Raw genomic sequence first — 22,723 nt, forward strand, 5'->3', positions numbered from 1 at the left:
GTACTTAGTCGGGAATGGTTATCGTACTCTCCGCAAGCTCGACTATCATCCGACCTAGCAACCCTCTCGTTAACTAAGCGCACTTCTTTAGATCTTTGCTTCATTCCGATTTCTGTCATAATGTGGTATCAACTCCCGGCCAGTCTCTTTTCGGTGCGTCCCTCCTGTCATACATGCCTGTTGCGAACCTTCAGGTAAACATGTGTACTACAGTCGCCGGTCGGTCTTCGGGATCGGCCACAATAGCTCATATTTCGGCCGATAGAAGCTGAATGATCAAATCGTGTGGTGCTGGCTTGAAGGCAAAGAATTTGATGGAACTTCGTTTCTAGAAGCGAGCTCTGTTCTTTTTCTATTTCTTTGCGAATTGAAGGTTGAAGAATTCAGGCTATGCAGCGTGCAGGGCCTTCAGTGCAGAAGACCATCGACCGAAAATCTTCTCGAGTCACAAGAATCGATGCTATTCGCAAGAAAAGGCTCTTCTAACAAAACCAACGAGCAAAAAATTCCATTCTATTCAGAGAAGAGGAAATGGCCACGGGAAAGATGTTATGTAAACCATTTTTCAATCCCGAATTCCGCCAGGGAGGAGTGGACGAGAAAACAATGTCCGCCAGTCCCGTCAAAGTAAACCCGCTAGTGGCGGGAAACCGCTACGCGGGACGGCGTGGAGAATGCGGGGAGATCTGCGGAATGTGGCACGGCTCGTTCTATTTGATGGCTCCATCCACATATGCAGGGGTAAAGACGTGTCGTCAGAGACAGCACCTGAATGGCATACAAGATATGTTTCTGTTGTTTTGCTGGAAAGGATCAAAATGCGAATATTCTCAGAAACTGCCAGGCAAGAAAAGACTACATTGCCCTTTGGTCGCTAATTACCTGCTCAGGCTTGCAGGTGAATCGTTATGTCTCAGCTATGCCATGCGATCTTGCCTCCACTGTTGTCTCTTCTACAAACAAACAGCCCAATGAAACTCAGCTGATAAAATGCTTTCTGAGTAGCATCTATTGTTAATTTTTATGGAAATCTCTGCGGTCTTTTGCCCCCCTTGAAAAGGCCACGTTCTGACTTTCCCTTGATGCTTGATGCATCCAATAGTAGCTAGCTAGGTACGTTGGTAGGAATGACTCAATACACACAGCCCTTTTTTCTTTTTTTTTTTTTTCCCTTCTTAAGCCCATCATCAAGTGCCATAATCGTGGGTTCCAAGAGCATGCTCTCTGACATCATCTTCGTCTCTGAGCAGGTGTCCCTTTCGCCAATCCAAATGAATGCCGTCGAAGTAAACACGGCCACATCACTAATCGTTACTTGAGACTAGCTGTCAAAACGGGCAGTGAACATTACGGGCTCACAGTAAGACATTGATATTTACATATCTAGTTCAACTCAATCCCTTTCTTCGGAATAGAAATAGTGAACATAATTCCGTCGTGAAGCCGAGTTGACGAAAAATGCCAACGTGCAAGCCTAACCTTGCACATCACCATTTTACCAGGTACGCATAGTCTCTCATCACGACATCGGGGACTGCATTAAGCTTCCCGGTATCCACCTGTCATCCCCGGCCCAAAAAGATCGCGATGAACTTCGAATCTCGATTAAGTTCCGGGGTTGGGTGAATACCCGACTCTCGCGGTAACCTGCTCTTGCTATGTATGAATTGTCTTTAACGGAAATTTCAAGCGATTTGACGTAACAAGTCGCGAGTTTGAGTATTGGAAAGAGTTGAAAGGTAGGAAATTGTGTCAAGGGCGTCTTCCAACAAGGGTAAAGCAGCGTAAACCATGTGAGTTCGTGGCGGCTGTCGCATGACTCTCCACTTTACATGTCTTCTTTAGCGGCGGTAGAAAGGTGACGTATAGAGAAATGGTTTGCGCCGTCACGGTTATGACTGTGCACTTTTCACATGCTCCAGTAAGTATTTGTATAGGCTATAATATTAAAGCTTAGAAATGCGATAGTACTGTTTACTACGCTTCATGAATGAGGCTCGGTGCGCAAGTCAGAATGCGTCCAAACTGCTTTGACTTACATTTACAGCAACGATGACTTCAAAATGGTCCCCTTATTATTTCATGTTACACAGAGAGCTTCATTACAGTAGACATGCGGGGAAGCGTGTCTGCGATGTTGAAAGTAACAGCTACCTGAAGGTTCTTGGCATCTGATTTCTGTCATCACTTGCCCCACCCAAGGAAATAAGTCGAGGCCATCTAAGCAGAATAGGAAAACCACATAAGCATCGTGTGGCTTTCCACTTCCAAACCTTGGCCGGTGCTGGATGAAGCATTCTTAGTTTATGGGAGTTTTACAATTCAACCAATCGTACTCATTGGAATATCCGTATTCTATACGCCTACTCACCATGCTCGTGTAAAGAAAGTCGACCTCCTAAACGTATTCCGTCTAGCGTAGAGGAGGGGATAGAGTCTCATAAGCGGGCGCCATCATGCCGCTTACGCAGGACACACTTCTCAAAGTCCATGCCGAGAGGAGGGGGTGAACGGGCGACGGCGGAGAAACTCCGCGACCGCGCGTCCGCCGTATGGAAAATTCCGAGCCGAAATGGTGGCCCAGTCGCTTTCCGGGGACGGATGGTTGGAGCATCCGGTGCCATGGAGAAGAGCTTAGAGGTAGAACACCGGAAGTCTCCACCAACCAGAGGGCTCCCTTGTCGGAAAGTTACGAATGGCGTGTGTGGCTATGTCTTCGAAGATTCCGTTGAACAGGGGGCGAGGTGTAAATCATGAGAATCGCCCTGCTATCTGGAAGGGGAGAAAAATGCGCGGCGTTGCACATGGCAATCCACGGTTTCGGGTCTGCAGCACGAGACGAACACAGGTAAACTTTTGGCGTTGAGGGGCCAACTTGTAGCTTGTTGTTGTCGCACAAGCCGTCCTCGGCAGTATAGGTAGATGTTCTGCTCAATAGTGTGCCATTGGGCTCTCGAATAGTAAAGGGTTTCGAAAGTCTGACTCGCCCGTAGGGCTCAAGCAGCGAGAATTCTTCCGGGCTGGTCTGCTTAAGTAACGAAACTCTATGCCCTGCGTGTGGACTGAGTTCAGATATCGTTCGCCATGGGCGTTCTGTCTGGCTTCTAGAATGACTAGAGGTGAATTCAACGAGAAATTTACACGATGTGTGTCCTTGCCTGATTCTCATGTGCAGAGTCCAGATTCCATACGCTTTCTACTTCATCCCAACTGATCTACCACGAGAGTAAAACACCACTCATGATTCAATGAGATACACTCACGATATTCAAAATCCGAGTACACGGACAGTGACCGCAGATACATCTGTGCAGCAATAGTCCAAAATAGGTTAAGTGTCGAGAGGAGAAGCTCTTCTCATCACGCCCAACTACGGCCCGTGAGGAATTAGCATTGCGTCTCTACAACAGCCCGCACGGAGGCTTCGTTAACTTCAGGCGTTGCTCTTTTTCCCGTGAAGTTCTGCGGATGCTCAAGCCAGTGTGTGTTAGGTGTGTTGATTAGTACCCAGAGCCAGCGTTGATTACAAGTCATACATTATCGAAGCGTCGTTGACGCTCTCACGATAGATTAAGATGTGTTGCTTTCGTGAATCTGGCATTAATGTCGACCATTCCCTTTCTTGCTGCAGTGGAAATCGTTCGCATGCATTGCCAGCCCCTAGGTGTATGAGATCTCCCGTCACGAGGGTGCGACTTGGTGCTGATTGGCTCACTACGGAAGAGAGACGAGATCTGTGTTTTTCTCTCTTATTTCGGATGACTTGCTTGATGAATTTCACTTTTGAGCAACTGTTGCCAAGTGAGTAACGATGAGAAGATGGGCAACCTTTTGCTATGCTTGCTCGAGCTTCGTCCAATGCAGGCCGACGGGAGCGGACCCGATCACATTTGAGGCCATCTGAGGCTGGCGGCTGAGATACAGGACGACTTTGAACGTAGGCCCGATCGGGAAATGTTGAGGACCACTTAAAGTTCCGTCGTGCCGGGCTTCTACCACACTCCGGCCGGCAGAGCAGCACTCGGTTTGGTATCGGCTCGCTCTGGCCCCACTTACGCTCTTACACTGAGGTACATTCGGGGTTCTCTGAGACTCTGAGTTCAAACGTTGCCGTAGGCAAGTGTTTGCAACAAACCCCGCGGGAAATCAAACACTGAGAAATGAGCTCTTAATGTCATGTAGCGGGAGATCTGTCCTGGAGCACCGAATCTCGTCTGCCAAATATTTTGCCCGTCATTTCTAGTAAGATACCTGCATGCAGGTCCAACTCTCTCAACTCTGTCGGGGACAGCCCGGGCCACCTTGGCGAAAGCTCATCAAGCCCTCTCTGCCCCGCCAATGCCATGAAACAATGCAGAGGAGCTATGGGCAGAAGATTCCCGAGCAAATCCAAGTCTTTCCACTGTCAAGCAACTTTTTGTGGATAAAACTTCCGCGCGGAAGGTTCACGTTATTCGCGACATCGAGCGGTTTGGATCCCAGGCGGCAGAATAGCACAGCTTTGCCTGCCGGCGTCACCAGGCCACATACCCCCCACAAACCTTATCGCATCCATCATCTCCAGCAGGAAGAAGTATGTATGCGATCCTTCTGTGTGTTCTTGTTGTCACAAGTGCCGGCTAACCAACACCTCGGTACCATGTTATCGGCAACCGCAAAACTCCCTCGGGTCATCATCGACATTAACATAGCTTTCTCAGCCCTAGGGACATGGAAATGACTCGGCCGCGCGTACGACTCTGGCCCGTGGAGAAAGATTGGACGATACAATGTATCTGCCTGTGGTACAGAAGGTTGCCGTGGAACACGCCAATATTCTTCCACCGGGCCCCGTCACCTCGAATTTCTGCTCAACCCTAGGAGCAGGCCGTCGATCGTTGGCGGCCGCCCCGTACACCACCACCATTCCGCAGATGGCCCTGCTTCTAGCCTGCCGACCTTAATCGCGAGTAGTTCATACCAAGGGTACCTGTTCAGGTTTCCCGGCCTTTCGGTTTGTTTACATGCACCGAGGCTCACACACATACTCTCACACACCCCTCGAGACACCGGCCTCGGCTCTGGCTGCTTCCATTGCTACTACACTTTGAATCCTTCTTATCTGAATCACATTTTCAGACTTTCCACCTAGCAGTTGTCCCCTGCCCACCAGTGTGACCCACAGCCTTACCCTATATCAGCAGAGTTGCGCTCCATGCCGGGCAGCCGGGACGTTTACCCACCACTAAGAGCTACCTGGCATTCTAGTCGTGTTTATCAACTCTATTCCTGTTTGAAAGACCGTTTAACTTCCCGTAGCCAAAATGAGGAGACGCGCTAGTGTACTGACCTGAGTCGACCCGAGGACTAATTGACACCTATCCCGCCGCACTCAAAAAGTAGTAGCCCCGCCAATTGTCTTGGCTATACGTTCACCGGTCTTACCTACCTTGCTTACAAGCTGAACTCTTGAGACCCAATTCTCATCGACTTGGCATTCCGGACAAACACCACCCATATCAACGCAATCATGACAGACATGAACACAGCCCCAAACTCTGCGCATCGCATCGACGTAAACACCAGGAGGCTACGAAACTCTTGTGATTTTTGCACCCGCTCAAAGTTGAAATGCGATCAATCAAAACCAACTTGTCACCGGTGTCTTCGCCGCGGGCGAGATTGCGTCTACAGTCGGGTACGGAAAGCTGGCAGACCACCCAAGGTTCCAAATAAACGTCACAACGCCGCCGCCCCGATGTGGGAAACTCAAGCAGACCGCGACAGGATCGACTTTCTCCCGTGCACGCCCAGCCCGAGTGATGCCTCTTTCGGCAGTATTAGCAGCATCAGCAGTCGTATCGGCAGTATTGACTGCATGGCAGACACATCAGCAACCGACTTCTCAGACCGTCGGACGTCGACCCCCTCAACCGGCGAAAACATGGAGGCGAAGCTTCTCAACCATTTCGACAGCACCTCATCCAACTGGAGCCAACGTCCGGAATGCTTACCAGCTCCTCAAGATCTCGATTGGTTGTTGCCTTACAGTATCGATATCACGAGTCCTCTTTACGACACAAAATTTCCCATTGATGACCTACTCACTTTGGATATGCCAAGTCCTACTTTCACCTCATCATGCTTCTCAATGGAACAATCATCGCCCTCGCAACCAATGCATCAGTATATGGGCGTTTCAACTCCAGATTCGCTACCATATTTCAGAATGTCTTATCCAAATCACACTTCAGGGACCGAACACTCAAGATTGAGCCCGGTATCAACGCCAGATGTAGGGCAAGGAAGCGAAATACAACAGCGGCTCACTGACCCGATTAGCGCCTCTGAGCCCACATCTCATCGCACAAAGGCCAAAGACTGCAGTTGCTTCTCTCTCATCTGTCAACTACAGGAGTCTGTCTATCATCACACGCAACTTTCCAGTGAGATGGACTCACAAGTACCACTCGGCATTCTCCTCGACATTGAGAACTCCATACACCAGACTGAAGAGACCATCCGACACTGCGAGGACTGTAAGCCACGTTTATCCCATTTCATGCTGATGCTATGCCCCGTCATCGACTGGATCGTCGACAGTCTGGACAAAGTTCTGCTCCGCGGAGTTGCTCCCGGCAGCTCATCACCGTCATACGAGCAATCAAGCCAAAGTTCGCCGCAGGTCGGCGACGCGGGTCTAGGCGGCGGCAGCGGTGGGAATCTGTGTATCTACGAACTGCTCAAGGGCCGACTTCGGAGACTTGCGCGGGTACTTAACGGGATGGGCGGCGAAACACAGAAGGAGTCGATTGAAGAGCCTGCATATTTGGAATCGGAAAGTTTGGTAGAAGCGATGGGGGCTATGGGTCAGGAAACCCGCACAAAGTTGGAGTACCACCTTCGGCTGGTGGAATTATGGTTGTCTTGATGTAGCGTCAAGTGAGAAAATGACAAATGAGTATTACCACTTGGTCAAAACGTCTCCCAGAGAGCTTCTGTGACCAAAAGAATATAACTTACACTGGCCCATGACTGCTAAGGAGGCTTCCGGGCTGCAGGAGACAAGTTACAAACTTAGTTTGCAGTATGTTCAACTCAGTCAAACGCCCCGAATTAGTTTATACTTTAACTTGTCGGAGTCCATCATTCAACGGTTAAAGTCTTTGCCGTGCGTACCGTAGAGATCAGAAAGCTAACGTCGCACTCTCGTTTTCGCTTTTCTTACTTGCTTCACGGGCAAAACGGCGGTAAAATGGTGACGAGTACGCGTAGTCTATCCTTTCAACTATGACAGGAAAGGTAGACTACAATCAAGCTTCCTGTACAATATCATGATCGTACTCGGGGTTAACCCAGTCCGGCTCTCCCGCCTTCTGTCTAAGTGTACCTCCAAACTTGTGCAACAGACCTAGCGCCGGTATGCAGAAGAATATTGTAATGATGCCGTGTCCGGCAAATGTCCAGGTGTAACCCACGTTTGTGACCCAAGGTGCGATGAAGAAGGGATCGATGAAGGCGCTAAGGTTGAGCAGCACCGCGTAAAAGGTAATGACTGCCATGCTCTGGAGCGGGTACGCGTCGACAATGTACGAGCAGATGGCCGTGTTGCCCATTTGGATTCCTGCGCCGACTATAATTTGAGAACGAGGTTAGTCTGTCTGTGCTTTGGGGCTCTTGTTCTTGGGAAAGGTGTTTGGATGAACGTACAAAGAGCAAAGGCAACTTGTCCGACCATCCAGTGGTACGCTTTGTCGATGCTAACGCCCCAGATGATAAGACCGATGGATGTGAGTAGAGCCGCGGGATATGCCAGCCACAGACGCATCTCTGCAGTCTTTACGCCTCCGTTGCTCTTCGCGAGCTTGATCACAAGCCAGTCGCTCAGCTGCCCGGAGAAGAAAATTTCCGAGATCAAAGTACCGACAATTAAGCCGATAAAGAAGAGTCTGCAACGTCTGTTGTTAGCTCCCGACGCTCAACTTAAGTGGTTCCTATGTCGCTTACCCCTGTACTTGCGGCGAGTAATCAATGTAGGCTACGGGAATCATCGTGATGACCGACAACACCCACCAGTACCATCCGAAGCAGTACACTCCTGTCGCGATGGGCACCACGGAGAACTTGAATAACTTCCCGAACCGCACAATCGATGCCCACGGCTTGGGATGCTTCATTGCCGGAACAGGCTTCAGGTTCAAGAAGCCCAAATTCTTCGTCCTCGCAAGTTCCATTGCCTCTGGCGCCGCCATCGAACCAATAGCCTTCTCGTCCACGGCTCCGCTCGTGGCACCAGACACGACACCTTTGGTCTTGGAAAGCATGTAGTCCCTCGGATACAACGTCTCAGGCAGAAACGCAAGCTCTGCGACGAGGATGACGGCAAAGAAGATGGCCGTCATCCATTGAATCCAGTAGTGGTCAATCAGATCCACGAACCCCCCAATCAGCGGACCCGCAAGAAGGCCCAAGTCGATGGCCAACACCCATAGGCCGACCTTTTGTCCGCGCTCGTGCTCGAAGAACATGTCGTTGATGATGGCCAGGCCAACAGTCGCAGCGGGACTGACGCCAAGCCCTTGGAAGAGGCGAGCAGCCATGTAGCCCCCGTACGAAGGGGCTTTTGCGGCGCCAATGGTCGCGGCGAAGGCGACGATGGTGCCTGCGATGAAGATGGGCCGGCGGCCGATGATGTCTGCGGGGGATGACCAAAGCAAAGGTCCAATGGAGAGGCCCAGGGCTGGGATGGCGACGGTCCAGTTTACCATTTCGAGGGTGAGGGAATATTGCTCCTGTAGCTCGGGGAAGGAGGGTACCGTTGTTGTGGTGATGTAGGTGAACATAAAATATCTGCGATTAAATGAGGTCAGCACCGATGTTCTTTATTAAGGCGTGAGGGGCCAGACTTACAATGCCATCACAATGGCGAGGATAGTATTCTTCTGGAAGGCGGACCAGTTGAGGGGATCCATGGCGTCGCCCACGACGGGCTGGGGGTGTACGCTGAAGCCATCCTTGGTAAGTGTGACCTCCTGTGTCGTCTTGCCGATGCCGTTCTCCTCAGGTCGTGTTGGTGCACCAATCTTCTCCTTCTCATTCACCGAGTCTGCCATTGTGAGTTGCAGACTCGTAGTCCTTCGTGAGGGTTCGTTGTTGTGGCGCAATCAAATGATCAAGTGGCTTGGAATTGAAGGTGATTAGGACATTGGGAAAGGCTAGGGGTATCGTTAGAAAGACAAAAACAACCTCCAAAACCACAGTGATTCAAAGCAATTTTTCTTTGATGGAATGATGGGACGGACCTGCGCATATGTATATCAAAAAGCCTGCACCACCACCCCCCCCTATCTACAAAAGTCAATGATCAATCGATAGCCGTCTGCAATGCGAGAACACCATCCGCACCCTTGTAGCCTCGTCTGTGCCTTATCCCAAGGCAGACATTGACCCAAGACTCCGGGAGACAAGCTTTCGGATGGGCACAAGATTTGCAGCATCATCAAACCACCACAACAAAACCCCTGCCATCGAGGGCCATCCCCCCAAACTTGTGTTAGGCAATGCCATTGAATAATTCCTTTCTCGCATCTCACTGGTCGATTACTGGTTTCCTGCCCTGGCATGAATTGCAACTGGGCATCTCTGCTCGATAAGTGGTCGCAGAACGTCAAGAGATAAGGCCGGGGGGTGGAGAAATTGGAAGGGAAGGGGGCCCTCGGAGGGACGGGAGTGTGCCGGGGCAAGAGGGGAGGACCCGCCAAGAGATAAGGAAGAATGCAACGGCAGCTCTTCAAGTCCTTATCTCTCCCTCTCTCAAACCCTCTCCTCTCCTTTTCCATCCCAACTCCCACGCTTCGCCAAAACTGGCATTACCGCTGAAGATGACGCTTTCTAGTCAGATTTTCTGCCGTTCGACTGATAAGATGCCGCGACCCAAGATGTTGGAACTGACGTTTGTTGTCTCGATGCAGAAAGTCTGTCGCACGACGTGCAGCTACCTGCTCAAGTTTTTGCGGGGAATATTCAATCGTCTCGCGTGGCGGTCCGGGTCTAAAACTCGTGTCACTCACGAACTTATTACCGGGTCTGAAGATGACTTCATGCTTGATGATTCTGGCCTTGGCTGGATGAGATGCCGGCGATGCGAAATCGAACAGACATTGAGCGATTAGTCGACGAATATACACATCTCATCTCGCGAACGCTTTAGGGCTTATCTTGGCGTGGGTGACCATCGTTTCGTCGGACATGGCAAATCTTTTTTCGATGCCGAGATTCTGTATTTTTAAGCGACTGCGACTCTTCGTAAGGCCGATGAGGGCAAGTCACTCACTCACTGCCTTCCTTGGCGGTACTAGGGATGGCCAGACTCACTGAGCCTAGAGTTTTCACTCGCACTCATGTATCACTCGAATCTGAGACAACATCTAGCCTCGTAAGCTGTGACACTCATGTGTGATGAAGACAATAGAACGGGACGAGAAACACGCTCAAGACTACCGTGCCTGAGTTGAGTCGACCAGCCCTCTATGACTGGGCTAAGATGAAGCGTGTTTGAGCAATACAGATGATTAAAAACGATGCGACATCTTCATGCCGGGCGATAAGCGAAATCGCTCGGCGGGAGCCAATAGCAACTGCAGGTCGGACTATCCCCAGACATCACCATCCCACGCCACATCATCAGGACCTGCAGGGGAGTAATCAGTGCGGCGCAAAGAAGGTTGTGGCTGGTTAAGCACGACCTCGCGTGGGTAGGTACTCATCTCATTCATAACCCAACCACAATCCCCCCAAATCAGCACGATAAGTCCTGCTTGTGATGATCTATGAAGAATCAAATAAGTGTTACTTCTTACTATGTTATGTCTAATGTGAGTCGTTTGGCACATGAGCAAAGTGATCCCGGATATCCGCAACGTCGAATCAGCGCTTCACGCATTGTAAGCAAAAAACTTCATCGAAGCCTTTCAATCGATTAGTATTAGTATAGTACTGGCAACCGAGGATGTTGTCTGGTTTTCTGCGTTGTGTTGAGTGGTGCGCTGCCTGAGATCTTATCATCTTTCAACTGGTCTTGATATTGTAGATTTGCAATGCCCGGGAGCAGCCAGAAGTAGGTTATTCGATGAACATCGTCTGAGTGAGAATTCTCTGTGAATGCTGCCATGTACTAATACTTTTATTAGGCTAAAGTATCCCAAGCGGCGTTTAAATGAGACGCTTGACGTAAGCTCGAGTCCATAAGAAAGAACCTACTTGTCGTAACCTTCACCCGAAAAGTGAAGCTTGCATTTCGCTGATCGAAGTTAAGGACGGCCGGCACAGAGTGCGTCATACTGCTGATACAAGTCCTTGAATTCAACGTACCTAGAATAAAGTCTTCCCCAAATGAGGGACAAAATTCCTATATTTGGTAACTCTATCTTTTTGAAGTTTCTAAATAGGCATACCTAATTATGGAAGACAGCAGTGCCTCAGTCACTGCATGGCGAGCACCGGGAATAAACAAGAAGCCAGCCGGCGAATGAAATGAGATGTGTATTGATACTTAAATGAACAGAGAGTCACCTCCAATATGATGTTAAGAAGAGCAGAGAATAGAAATTGAATTGGACGCAGCCACCCAACAACCAATCACCCGGCGAAATGTTTCCCGATCAGGAGACCTCAATAAAGCTCACTTTTGCTCATGATTCAGCGAGTCGTCAACTCCATCATATCTTCGGGTGAACCGGCGCGGACGGACCATCCAGCACGCTCCAAACCCAGGGGAAATCCGCAAGGAAACAAAGTTCGGACGAGATATGGATTCCAAAAAATGACCATCGTTTCCAACATATTATTCACCTGATGCTCGAACTTCAAGGGCTTGACCTGACGAGGGAACAGGCACCGAACTCCCGGAGGGGCGGAGAAAACGGCTCTCCAACCTTGAGAAAATGCCCCACAGATCTGCCGGGCTGATTACTCGCCTTCCCGGGTTGTCCATGTCTTTTAGGCGGATTAGTAACACAATTAAGGCGAATTAAACTGCATGCCGAATGGGTCATAGGCCAAGCATGCCAGCGACGGTTGGCAACTCTTCGTCATTAGCCAGGCACAGAGCAAAGATATGTCACAGAAGCGAGGGAACATCAAGTGAAGTGTATAAGCAGGACCATTCTAGTCCGCCCTTTCCATTCGTCTAGTATACTCCGGCACGGCCGTATGTAGCTAGGTAGTAAGGTAGAAGTCTTTTATCCAAAGTCCACGTCGGTGTTGTACACGAAAACCAACAAATGTCGTTATAGTATATACAATTGAAAAAGTCCAACAAAGCAATCATGTCTTGATGAGCCTGTTGGGTTGAGCTACCCCCATCACTGAAACGGCTTAGGGTTCACTCGAAGTGAGTCTCGCTTCTCGCTCTGGTTTGAGGTGCAAAATTTAAACGCGGCGGACGACGTCACGGGCGTGCTGGCGGGCCATACGGCGGGCCAGGCTGCGCTTACGCTTCTCGGCGCAGGAGGGCTTGCCAGTGGCGGCAGGCTGCTGGGCAGAGACAGAGCTGGAGGCAGGGGCGGACGTGGCGACGGCCTCAGCGGCGGCGGTAGTGGTGGCAGCGGCAGCAGAGGTGGCAGCGGGGGCGGTGGAAGAAGCAGCGGCAGCAGAGGTGGCGGCAGCAGCGGAGGTGGCAGCGGGAGCGGCGGAGGAAGCAGAGCCGGAAGAGCCGGAGCCGGAGCCACCAAAGACGGAGGGGAGGGCAGGGCCGGGGATGGAGTAGCTGGTCAGGGAGTTGTAGATGGAGATGAGGATACCAGCGTCAGAGGCAGTGTAGAGAGCCTCACCCTTAGTACCAGCGGGAAGGTCGGAGCCGGAGCCGGTGACCTCGATGTTGAGGCACTGGGGGTAGTTCTGAGCACCATTCTCCTGACCGGCGGAGTGAAGGGCAATGATCTCGTGGCGGAGAACGTAGTTGCCAGGCTTCAGGGAAGTAGGGATGGTGACAGCCCAGGAGTTGTTGGCAGCAATGAGCTCATCGGAAGCCCACTTGTTGGCGGAGGCGTCAACGAGACCGGCCTCGGCGATCTTGAAGAACTCGAGGGAGGTCTTGTCGACGGTAGAGCAGTCATCACCGCAGGAGGCGAGGTAGTCGATGACGGGACCCTTGTGGGACTCGGGCCAGGTGTTCCAGAAAATCTGGAGCTTGTCACCAGCAGCGACCTTAGCGGTGAGCTTGGCGTTCTCGGAGTTCTTGTGGCAGATGATGTCGGCAGCGGCGTAGGAGGCGGGCTCGACGAAGCCGTTGTCGGTGGCGGTGTTCTTCCAGCCATAGCTACAATATTGTCAATATCAAAGTCGCGAATGAGGCTGTCTCTCTCTCTCTCTCTCTGGATGGGGGTCTGCTTACACGTCGGGGGGGCTGCTCATGTAGGGGAGCGAGGTGACGTCGTAACCGGCGAACTGCTCAGAGCCATCGGTGAAGTAGTTGACGTGACCGTGGGCCATGACAGAGGCGGCGCCGGCAATGGCGGAAAGGACAGCGGAGTTCTTGAAGGAAGGCATTTTTGCAGATTTTCCAAAAGTGTGAGTTTGGTGTTGGGTGTAGTTTCGGTCGGAAAGAGTGGATATTGACTTCAAGTCGTAAAGATAGTGAACTTCAATCAATGAAGTCTTCAAATGAAAGAAATGTGCTGAAAAGCGGAAAAGAGTGTGGGAATGGAAAGCTGCGGGAATGAGCCTGTTGGATGAGGAAAAAGAGAACAGGAACAGATGTTATGAACGAAGAGGAGAGGACCTTATATCTCGAGATGAACTGGAGTAGCGCTCATGGTCGTGGGTCGTGGCGTATACTTGCGTTGCGTGGATTCAAGCAATCTCGACCACGCCCATCAGGAGACAGCACCGATTCTCATCCCATGTAAGCCATGCTAGCACCACTGCGGCCCCGTCTCCGTCCCTCACGTAGCAGAGCCAGGGGCCATGTTCAAGGAGTCCCTGTGCAAATCCATGACCAGGCGGTGTCCAGGTTGCGTTGCCCAGGCACAAGTTGATTGCGAACGGGTTGTGATGAAGTGGAATCGCAAGGCGGGGGTTCGACGTTGAAGCAGGAGGCGCCCACCTTGCATCGAAAAGGAAGGGGGTCGTGGGGCCGGCGTCTGCCCCCCGTTGTTCACCCGGGATCTAGAACCGCAAGCAGAAGCCGAAGCGAGGCTATCGCGGCTGGAAACGTGCCCATAGGTGGAAAGGCGGGAAACAAGCGGGGGCAGTGGCCATGCCGAGCAGCCATGGCGAGATCAAGCCGTTTCAGCATAAATGAAGGTGGTGACTTGTTGCATCCCGCAGTGCAGGGTTGAAGCAAGGTGACCTAGTGCACGTTGGCCGCTGACGGCGCGGCAAGCAGATCTTTGGCGCCAAAACGGTGTGCTTACGGCGGCCATCTTGTTGCTCGCTTATTGAGAGTGGTAAGACCTGTTGGTTCAGAGGTGGTGGCATAACAGCGACGACGAAAATCATAGTAGCATCTGCTGTGAAGATCTATGATCCACTCAAGGTTAAGCTTAGAGAACAACCAGCTCTCTTGGGACTGGCAAAGACATAAATCGTAGGTTATTTCGGAGTCGATGAGCCGAAGCGCACTTACGCCCACATCATATTGGGTCAGATAGCAAACTCTAAGCCAGGCTTTCAGTAAGCATAAGTGGCAGTGAGGAGCAGAAATGAGATTGAGAATGACGGGATGGCAGTTCGTCTGAGCGTTGGAAAAGGGAGGTGGGTGGTCAGTGCTGGCTGTTGACTGGTACTGGCGGCAAGGCAGTGCTTGGCTGGCTGCACTGCAGCAGCGAGTGACCCTCGGCTGACTGGCTGACTGGGCAAATGCAGGCCGGGCCTGGACGAGTTCCAGTGTGAGCCGATACCCGATTGACTGGAGACTTGGAAATTGAAGCCCGGGAGGGATGACGAGTCGAGGCGGGTAAAGAAGCAAACTGGGGTGGATAGCGGTGGAGGAAACGGGTTGGCACGTCTGTGGTGAGGCGAGGAGGGATGCAGGCCGTAGTTCTTAGGGGTTTGACGCCATGTTGATGGATGATCCAGCATATCCAGCTGTTCGCAACAAGGAAGCGTGGCGGGCTTGGCGATGCTTGGTACTCATCTCGAATGTCTGGCTTCCCACCTGGACTCCGACATGGAGTCTTGGGCCGTGGACGACGGAGCCGAACTGTCAACATCGTCGAGCCCCCTGGTGTCTGTTCTCGAAGCAGCGGACCTGCTCATGGAGCCTAGCTGACCATAACCTCGATTCGGGAGCTGATCAACCTCGATATGGACTTGCATGCAGGCTTCGTATCAATATCGAGCAACAGGCCATTCATCCCCGTAGCCATTGCCTTTCTGGTTCGAAATTCACGGGGGCCAGTGGAACTGCCGGTGGGCGCTTGCGCGAGCGGTGAGAATCTCGACGACGAACATGGTGGAAAAGCCGAGAATCGAGATGAACTGGTGGAAAGAAAAGGGTCAACTGCCGCGTAGTTCCAACAACGCAAGCTGGATGACAGGGAGAGTCTGGGATTTTGGGTGAGCGCATGTCGTTGGGCTTCGGGACAGCAATCTATTTGCGACTTTGTGCAAAGGCCTCGATCTGTGCTCGACGGGGTTCAGGCGAGTAAAAAATCTGTCTCTTTGGTGTGTGTGTGTGTGCAGAGCAGTGCAGTGTCCCATGTGGTGTCACCAAGGGGTAATGCTGTTCATGTAGCCATGCTCATTGCTGCTGGTTAATGAATTTGGTCTGGTCAGGGGTGCAGCTGGAAGAGGATTTTTGATTTCTTGGTGATCGTCGTCTCCTACTTCCCGCAGGGTGCAGCCGCAACTCTATGCCTGGACCAACTGGCAACACCCTCTTTTTCTTCCATTCTCGACTTTTCCTCGGACTCCTACTGCTGACTCATTGGGATTCAATGGGACCTCAGAGCTTGACGGGAAGGAGTAGCCAATAGTGTTGCAGGGTTCCTCCCCTTTCCGGCCATTATGTCCGTATAGGTTCCAGGGGCAAGGCTGGGCAGCTGCGTGGGAAGGCATGGCTGCATGGGTTCTTGCCGCTGGGCGCAGGTTCGGACGACCCAACCAGGGCTCATCTTACCCGCGTCTCTTCTGAGAAAGAGCCATTGATGATTCAGGAAGTTCCTTCCTGCCAGCAAACAAATCGTTGCTTGTCGAATCATTGATAGCCATCCTTGCGCCTTCCTGGAGACCCAAATTCGCGCGGCCTGAAACTGCAACCTCCACTTCCACCTCCTTCCTCTCCACGTTCTCGTGGATACGTACCGCCACAGGGATGGAGTTGGATGGATCCATGGATCTCTGTCAGTGGATTCCTCTTCCTCGATGTATCCACCCATCATCAATTCTTGGCAGCCATGGGCCAAAAATGTCCCTTTCTTCCTTACTTTTCTCCTCAGTTCAATTTATTTTGATTGTTCCTTCCAAGTGTCCTGCACGGCATCGCCAGCTCCTGCCTTCCGAGCCCCTCGCTTCACCCGGCCCGTGCTTCTCGCCCATTCCCAATTTTTCGAGTATTTTCCAATGCTTTCCTCATTCCTCTCCAATAGGACGGATATTGGATCGAAAATGGAGATGCTTCCCTGTATCACTGGCTTCTGTCAATCTGTCTAAAGTGTCTATGGATCAATATCTCCGTGCTCCCATGTCTCATCCCGTGTCTGTTTATCCGATGACGTTATGCTTCCATCAATGTTCCTTCCCCTCCAGGCCCCAGCCCTCCCACCTACCGTGACTTTTGGGGGCCCCTGGCGGCCACTTACCGAAACCGGCCCATTCGACGCGTCTCTTACGTAGACAGCTCTACATACACAGTAGGCATCAGAGAGAAACCTCACACACGGGACCCGACTCGGAGACCACTTCTGCCCACTTCACCGGACCCGTGTCCGCTCTCCGTAAACCGCAACGTCTTGAGAATGCCGCCCAAGAAGGCCACTGCCGCCGCGCCCATCCCGTTGGGTGAGGCCAACGCGAATCGCATCGCGGGCCAAAACACGGCCGCAAAGATACGCAACGGCGCCTAGAACTTCTTGAAAATCTCAAAGACGCATTTCATTGTGCTATCTCACAATCGCCATTTCTCACAACTCGGATGCCAAAATTTTCCTTTCCGTTACCTTGGGATCCAATGCCGTGACACAACTCCCAACGCTAACATCGTGACACGTCCAGCCCGCCGAAAAGTCAGCGCCCAAGTCCCGCAAGCGCAAGTCAGACGCCGCTACCGATGGTGATACTACCGCCGCCGATGCGCCGGCTCCCAAGAAGCAGGCAACCAAAAAGGCTGCCGACAAGAAGGATCCCCTCCCGGACCTCTCAGAGATCGAACTCCCGGGCGACGATGATATGAGCGTCGCTGTCTGGGACACGGGTGACATTGTCCGCACCAAGATCCGCGCCATGCTCAAGAAGGAGGGCGTCACAAAGGCAGTCTTCCTCCGCACCATCGTCAAGGCCGCGTACCCTGCCGGGTCAGACCACAAGATTGCCCCCAACCTGCTCACTAACTTCAGGAACAAGAAGGGCCCCGCGTCCGGCGACACCAGTAGCGTGTTTAATGCGGCCTATGTTTTTTTTGAGAAGCTTCGAGTGAGAGATGGCAAGCCCAAGACGAAGATGAGAGAGGAGATGGAGGAGGAGTGGCTTACTGGCATGGACACCAAGCAGCAGCTGGATGGTTGGGTTACTTGTCTCGCCGGTGAGAAGCCTCACATTGACAAGTACGGCAAGACTCGTTTCCACTAGCCGTAGGAGGCTGTGTAATTCACGATTTTGACTTTATGCTTCCTTTTCTCTTGCTTCGTTTAAGCATGTTTTCTTTGGGATATTAAGGGCATAATCTGGGCTAGTGCGAATGATCACAATCTATTAAGACGAATCATATCATTGCATGTTGATCTACAATGGGTCCAAAGACTATCCAATATATCGTGAATATCTCGGCCGTGGAAATGTCAGCTAATCGTAGGCGGTTGGAAAGATGACTCGAGTATCTGGACCCAAGCGGAAGGGACGGCCACTTTACCGATATATCTGCGACGGGGGTGGGCCAGGGATACCGGGCCACCGGCACGGACGAGTCATCGGTACCCTACGGAGTGCCTCGGCTTCCCCCGACCACGAACACTGTCCACAATCGCCCTGACCGCTACCATCCTGGCCCGTCTCAGGGCCCGATACTCCATCTTAACCAGTCAAGCATTTCATTCCATCTCTCGCTCGCGGCCGGCTGGGCACACTCTGCCCGTTACTTGACACAAAGCTTGGCCCCTCGTAAGCGCCTTCACCCCTGCACCGCGAACAGCGACGTGTTCGAACATCGGCCTTTGTTCATGATTCCCGGCCATCGGTTGGCCCTGGTTGGGATTTGTTTGTTGGTATGTCATGAGCGGGAAGATCGGGAAAATCGGAACTGATGCTTGCTGCTCTTCATCAATGAAAAGCAAGCCATTGTTTTCGCGTCAGCCACTATTGTTTCAACAATAGAGGAACCGTCCAACGCTTCACAGGGGAAATCGACATCCATGGCAGCATGGTAGCATGACAGCAGTTGGGTCCAATGGATCATTCATCCAGTGCGAATGTGCCTTTTGATGCAGACTCGAGAAGGAAGTCGGCTCGCAACGTGCCTTAGAGTCTTTCATCTCTCGAGCTCCAGGTGGATGTCTTGAGGACGTAGTCTTGCTTCTGATGATAAATTTCCATCCATAACACGAGTTCGTGGGAGACTTTGGTGTTCTTTGGGAAAACAAGCCAATATTCGTTGCTAGAATCACTGCGAATCATAAGGTAGCGCTAGCTGCAAGATTCTCATCCGGGTTCATCTATTACTAAGGGACGTTTCGCCTGATCCTCATCCATAGGCACTCCATAGTGTAAGTAGTACCTTTCACAGTCGTCAACACCTCTCAATTTCTTTTTTGAAGGAACTTAAGTGAACAAAGCCTTGATTAGGGGCTTGTGTTGCCCTGCTCATTTTTGAGATGATACCTGTCACCGTCTTTTCTCTCATCATCTGAACAAACAATATCAGGCGCCATTCCCTTTGCTCGCCGAAAATGAGACCAAACCAAAGTTAAAAACAAAGGCATTATTACCCCAATACAATATCCTAAGATAGGCACCAGCACTTGGTCTTCTTGACACGTCTACTTTCGTCTGGTCACCGATGTCTGCGGCTATGGTTCCAAGGAAAGATAAATCGCCCAACGGTCCACATGGCATCGACTTCCAGAATACCATGATGGTAACTTCCCCTCACCGGTCCGGCTTCTGCTCGTAGGACTGAGTTTCTACTTCAAGGTCCCGCCGAGGCACCCAGTCATCTCAGTCACAGGGTCTATCGGTCTCTCTGAACTTGCCAGATCAAGTTGACTTATTGGCCTTCTTCCATGAACTTAGTATGTTGTCCACTTCCGCCGGGCATCTCTTCTTCTTCATCCCAGACTGATTCTTACCACCGACTGACGTGAAATTTGCACTATACTTCAGAAGAAGTTTCATCATCTCCTCATCCTTGTTGTGAGGAGCACAGTCCATAGGTCTCTGCCCACGACCGACAGGTTCCAGGGCAGCCTGTCTGCTCAGGAGTAATTTGGCCAAATCGTACTTGCCTTCACAAAAAGCCTTTCACAAAGGTGTCTGGCCTGCGCCATTGTTCACGTCGAGATTGGATGGTATCTTCTCGTCTGAGTCGTTCAAGCTGTCTGAGTAGTCCGCGAGGAGGATTTTCAACATAGCAGGACTTTTGACAGCAAGATGCAGTGCCGTATTACTATATTGAATCGCAAGTGGTTCATCAGGGCTTACACCCATTTCAACCAACTTTCGCACGACGTCGTCGTGTATCTCATAGTCTTCGGATAGTGCCCAAAGCATCATGTGATGCCCATACCTGTCAATGATCTTCGTTCCAAGACACGCATCAAGGATCAATTCTTCGTTCATGCCCAAGAATTGGGTTCTATATGTGGAGATGATCTTTACCGGGCCGATGCCGCTGTCGATCGCATGTTGAAGAAGCATCGACAGGATGGACGGATCCTATATCTTGTAAACCGTATGACGCGAGGCCCACCCTACCGCCGCCATAGACTCAAAGGGTCGGATCTTCAGTAGAGTCAACAAAAGCTTGACTGTTCTCTATTGTCCGGCTATGACAGCATGGTTCCATGATCCCAGTCCTCGACGTTGGGGTCCGCGTACAGAAGCTCCAAAGCTGATGAGAACTCTCGCGCATCCTTCGTAACCGTTTTCGAAACAGACATAAAGAGGCGCCTCGCCTTTTTCGTCAGGCAGGTTTGAATCAACGCCAAGATTCAATAAGATGCAAAGCACCCCCACAAGACCTTGCCTCGCGGACTCCGTCAAGGCAAGGGAAAGCCTCCCTAAGGCTGGCAGATTCCTGTGAGCCGCATCAAAGGCAATTTTTTGCCAGGAAAGCTAACGTGTTGTCTAGACCACCTGATACCATAGAGTCTTTCAATTGGGTAGCAACGTCAATCGCAGACTGCGCGGTCCTTTCGTGGATGGCGCCTTGGACAGCGCGTTGGTTCAGACTTCAGAGACGCGAGATGATCCATAAGCTGGTGACAGTTATCATCTGCATCGGGTGCGTGATCGTTAATAGAATGACGTTGCTCGTATAGCTCTTCAAACAAGGTGTACACTTCGGATTATCTATGATGCTGCTGAGCGTGCGTTGATCTTAGACCATCACATAAAAGCCGGTAAAAGGAGCCGATAGAATGATTATTCAGGCCTTCCAGCTAATCCATGCAGAAGTTGCATGATGCTCTAAGTTGAGTAATGGTGTCTCCATGCTTTCCCCTCGTGAGAGAGATCAAAATACTGAGCTCAAGGAAGTGGGTAGGAAATTGACTTCTCAACGCTGGAACCACGCAAATCAATGCGTCTAGACGTTTGCCCACACCGGCACTTACGAACACATCGACCACCTTTGCAACCACAGAGCTTTCCATGGTTTGGCCCCGGCTGGAGCTTAAGACTTCGCCTTTGGCATCATCGAAATCATTCCCGGGAAGGCCTCTGAGCATTCCATCCTTGAGTCCGGTGAGCAGACTTGTGAAAAGCTCTTGGGCAAAGATATCGACCAGTAAGCTCTTCGTCCGAATAAAGTCGATTTGTCATGGAATAATATCATATGGGCTTCACTTCGTTATCTGAGGAGTTGTGCCACAAATCCAACAGGTCATGTTTCTCCTTGAGGTCAAAATGGATGACGCCTTCCTCTGGATGCCCCACAACGTCAGAATAATACCAGAGACCCGTCTCAATTTCGCTGCATCGGCCGAGAGAGATAATTCTCGCATACTCTATGGTTTCAATCTCAGAGTATTCTTCCAGTGTACGGTCGTCGTTTAACATCAGCGCCAACAAAGTGAGACCCAGGACCGCCTCAAGTCGCACCACATTTATCGTCCAACCCACGGAAGACAAACCATTAGGTGCCTTGAGAGCGACTTCCACTGCGGAGCAGTGGAAAGAGTGAAATAGACCGTTTTCGCGTTGGACAGTATTCGGTATCTGAATGTTGAGATCACCCCATACCTTCTTTCCATAGATACAACTATTTGCAATCCGACAAATCGCAGCGGCTATGCTTTTTGCCTTGGCACCAACTCGGACTATTTTTCATTCAAGTTTTTAGAATCCAAACTTGTGAAGTCCACAGACATCGCGGCTTGTCGATGTACAAAGCTCTACCTCAATTGTAGCAGTTCCCTCTTGAGACCACTCGATGAAAGCTCTGAGCCATGAATAGCCGCAAAGTCGAGTAACGGAAATGATGGTTGTAAGAATATGTATCCATCGGGCCCATGGCAAAACCCATGTAGTCACACCAAGTCGTGCTTTCGCTGAGATACTGCTTGGCCATGGACTCGCCAAAGAAAGAGAGAAAGGGCGTAAGATCTTTGACAAGGTCATTGACTCATTGTAAAAGTCAGACAGGATATTCTCACTGGCAGCAAAGACAACCGCCATATGAAAAGCCGCAGGGTAGAGCATCAATGACCATCCCACAATCATTCTCATTGTCGAGGAGTGAAATTAATGTTGTCTTTTAGGGAGCTTTTGGTTATGAGTACGGTTGCCCAGATTTTATCGCGCAAAAGTGCTCACCAAGTTCGTTGAGAGATCATGAAGTCCAGCAGGGAAAATGAGAACATTGGCCATATCTTTCATCGAGGAGTTCTACCTAACGAGACGAGATTACGCTGCAGTCACCGTCCAGAAAAGCGACTTGCAGGGTGTTCCAACTGCAGCAATCCCGAGAAATGGAACATAGTAGACGCTTCCCCTGCCTAATTTAGCCGAGATTAGTTCGACGAGCACCCAATTATCAGAGAGAATGAACATATCTAGGCCTGATTCAACATCGCAGTCGCCTCTGGACGATGTCAAGGGATTGAACGTCTAAGTCGAGAGCCCTTTCTAATATGAGCTTTATCGTCACGATAGAACCTTGCCAAGAACCATGTCTGCTAAAAAATAAAATAATTAAATAAAAGTCTTCCATTGTATTGTGTCGTATCATATTATCCATCTCACAGCTTCGAATATCATAGTCCGCCAGCCCCTTTGCCGATTCAGTGTATTTCGGGGAGCTCTGTGTCGCGCTCTGAGATGCTAACCCTTTTTTATGTGTTTTGGCGGTCTTTTCCTTTATGAGAGTCTGTTG

At 50.9% G+C, this 22,723-nt stretch overlaps 6 protein-coding genes across 6 annotated transcripts; 2 read left to right on the plus strand and 4 right to left on the minus strand.

Moving 5' to 3' along the window:
* The first annotated feature begins 5,323 nt into the window (after window positions 1-5,323).
* BDP55DRAFT_710255 (uncharacterized protein) lies at window positions 5,324-6,917 on the plus strand. Its single transcript, XM_060578151.1, has one exon. The coding sequence runs from the start codon at window positions 5,510-5,512 to the stop codon at window positions 6,908-6,910; it is 1,401 nt and encodes a 466-aa protein (XP_060436421.1). The 5' UTR covers window positions 5,324-5,509; the 3' UTR covers window positions 6,911-6,917.
* On the minus strand, window positions 6,901-9,240 carry BDP55DRAFT_643787 (major facilitator superfamily transporter). Its single transcript, XM_060573533.1, has 4 exons — window positions 8,890-9,240; window positions 7,987-8,829; window positions 7,690-7,928; window positions 6,901-7,612 (listed from the first exon to the last, which is right to left on the minus strand). The coding sequence occupies exons 1-4, from the start codon at window positions 9,090-9,092 to the stop codon at window positions 7,293-7,295; spliced, it is 1,605 nt and encodes a 534-aa protein (XP_060436422.1). The 5' UTR covers window positions 9,093-9,240; the 3' UTR covers window positions 6,901-7,292.
* Window positions 9,241-12,408: 3,168 nt separating this feature from the next.
* BDP55DRAFT_540258 (glycosyl hydrolase family 61-domain-containing protein) lies at window positions 12,409-13,527 on the minus strand (the record flags this gene model as incomplete). The annotated part of the gene is made up of 2 exons (XM_060568103.1): window positions 12,409-13,297; window positions 13,373-13,527. 2 exons carry the CDS (start codon window positions 13,525-13,527, stop codon window positions 12,409-12,411), a joined length of 1,044 nt encoding a protein of 347 aa, XP_060436423.1.
* Window positions 13,528-14,609: 1,082 nt separating this feature from the next.
* Window positions 14,610-15,334, minus strand: BDP55DRAFT_139350 (uncharacterized protein). The gene has a single exon (XM_060565549.1). The coding sequence runs from the start codon at window positions 15,189-15,191 to the stop codon at window positions 14,742-14,744; it is 450 nt and encodes a 149-aa protein (XP_060436424.1). The 5' UTR covers window positions 15,192-15,334; the 3' UTR covers window positions 14,610-14,741.
* Window positions 15,335-15,987: 653 nt separating this feature from the next.
* Window positions 15,988-17,922, plus strand: BDP55DRAFT_763492 (uncharacterized protein; the record flags this gene model as incomplete). Its single annotated transcript, XM_060580909.1, has 2 exons — window positions 15,988-15,993; window positions 17,194-17,922. The coding sequence occupies 2 exons, from the start codon at window positions 15,988-15,990 to the stop codon at window positions 17,764-17,766; spliced, it is 579 nt and encodes a 192-aa protein (XP_060436425.1). The 3' UTR covers window positions 17,767-17,922.
* Window positions 17,923-19,650: 1,728 nt separating this feature from the next.
* BDP55DRAFT_626226 (uncharacterized protein) lies at window positions 19,651-22,077 on the minus strand (the record flags this gene model as incomplete). The annotated part of the gene is made up of 5 exons (XM_060571608.1): window positions 19,651-20,064; window positions 20,227-20,463; window positions 20,964-21,143; window positions 21,196-21,668; window positions 22,005-22,077. The coding sequence occupies 5 exons, from the start codon at window positions 22,075-22,077 to the stop codon at window positions 19,651-19,653; spliced, it is 1,377 nt and encodes a 458-aa protein (XP_060436426.1).
* Between the last annotated feature and the right edge of the window lie 646 nt (window positions 22,078-22,723).

Source organism: Colletotrichum godetiae (assembly GCF_030913485.1).
Source record: "Colletotrichum godetiae strain CBS 193.32 chromosome Unknown BDP55scaffold_2, whole genome shotgun sequence".
In the NCBI taxonomy this organism is placed as follows: Eukaryota; Fungi; Ascomycota; class Sordariomycetes; order Glomerellales; family Glomerellaceae; genus Colletotrichum; species Colletotrichum godetiae.

Bases quoted from the DNA above. Each gene is read 5' to 3' on its own strand.
- BDP55DRAFT_643787 (XM_060573533.1), bottom strand. From the start codon at position 9,092: ATGGCAGACTCGGTGAATGAGAAGGAGAAGATTGGTGCACCAACACGA. The intron at 7,929-7,986 runs GTAAGCGACATA...CAGACGTTGCAG, and splicing joins TACTCGCCGCAAGTACAGGG to ACTCTTCTTTATCGGCTTAA. The intron at 7,613-7,689 runs GTACGTTCATCC...CTCAAATTATAG, and splicing joins ACAAGTTGCCTTTGCTCTTT to TCGGCGCAGGAATCCAAATG.
- BDP55DRAFT_139350 (XM_060565549.1), bottom strand. From the start codon at position 15,191: ATGTTGACAGTTCGGCTCCGTCGTCCACGGCCCAAGACTCCATGTCGG.
- BDP55DRAFT_710255 (XM_060578151.1), top strand. From the start codon at position 5,510: ATGACAGACATGAACACAGCCCCAAACTCTGCGCATCGCATCGACGTA.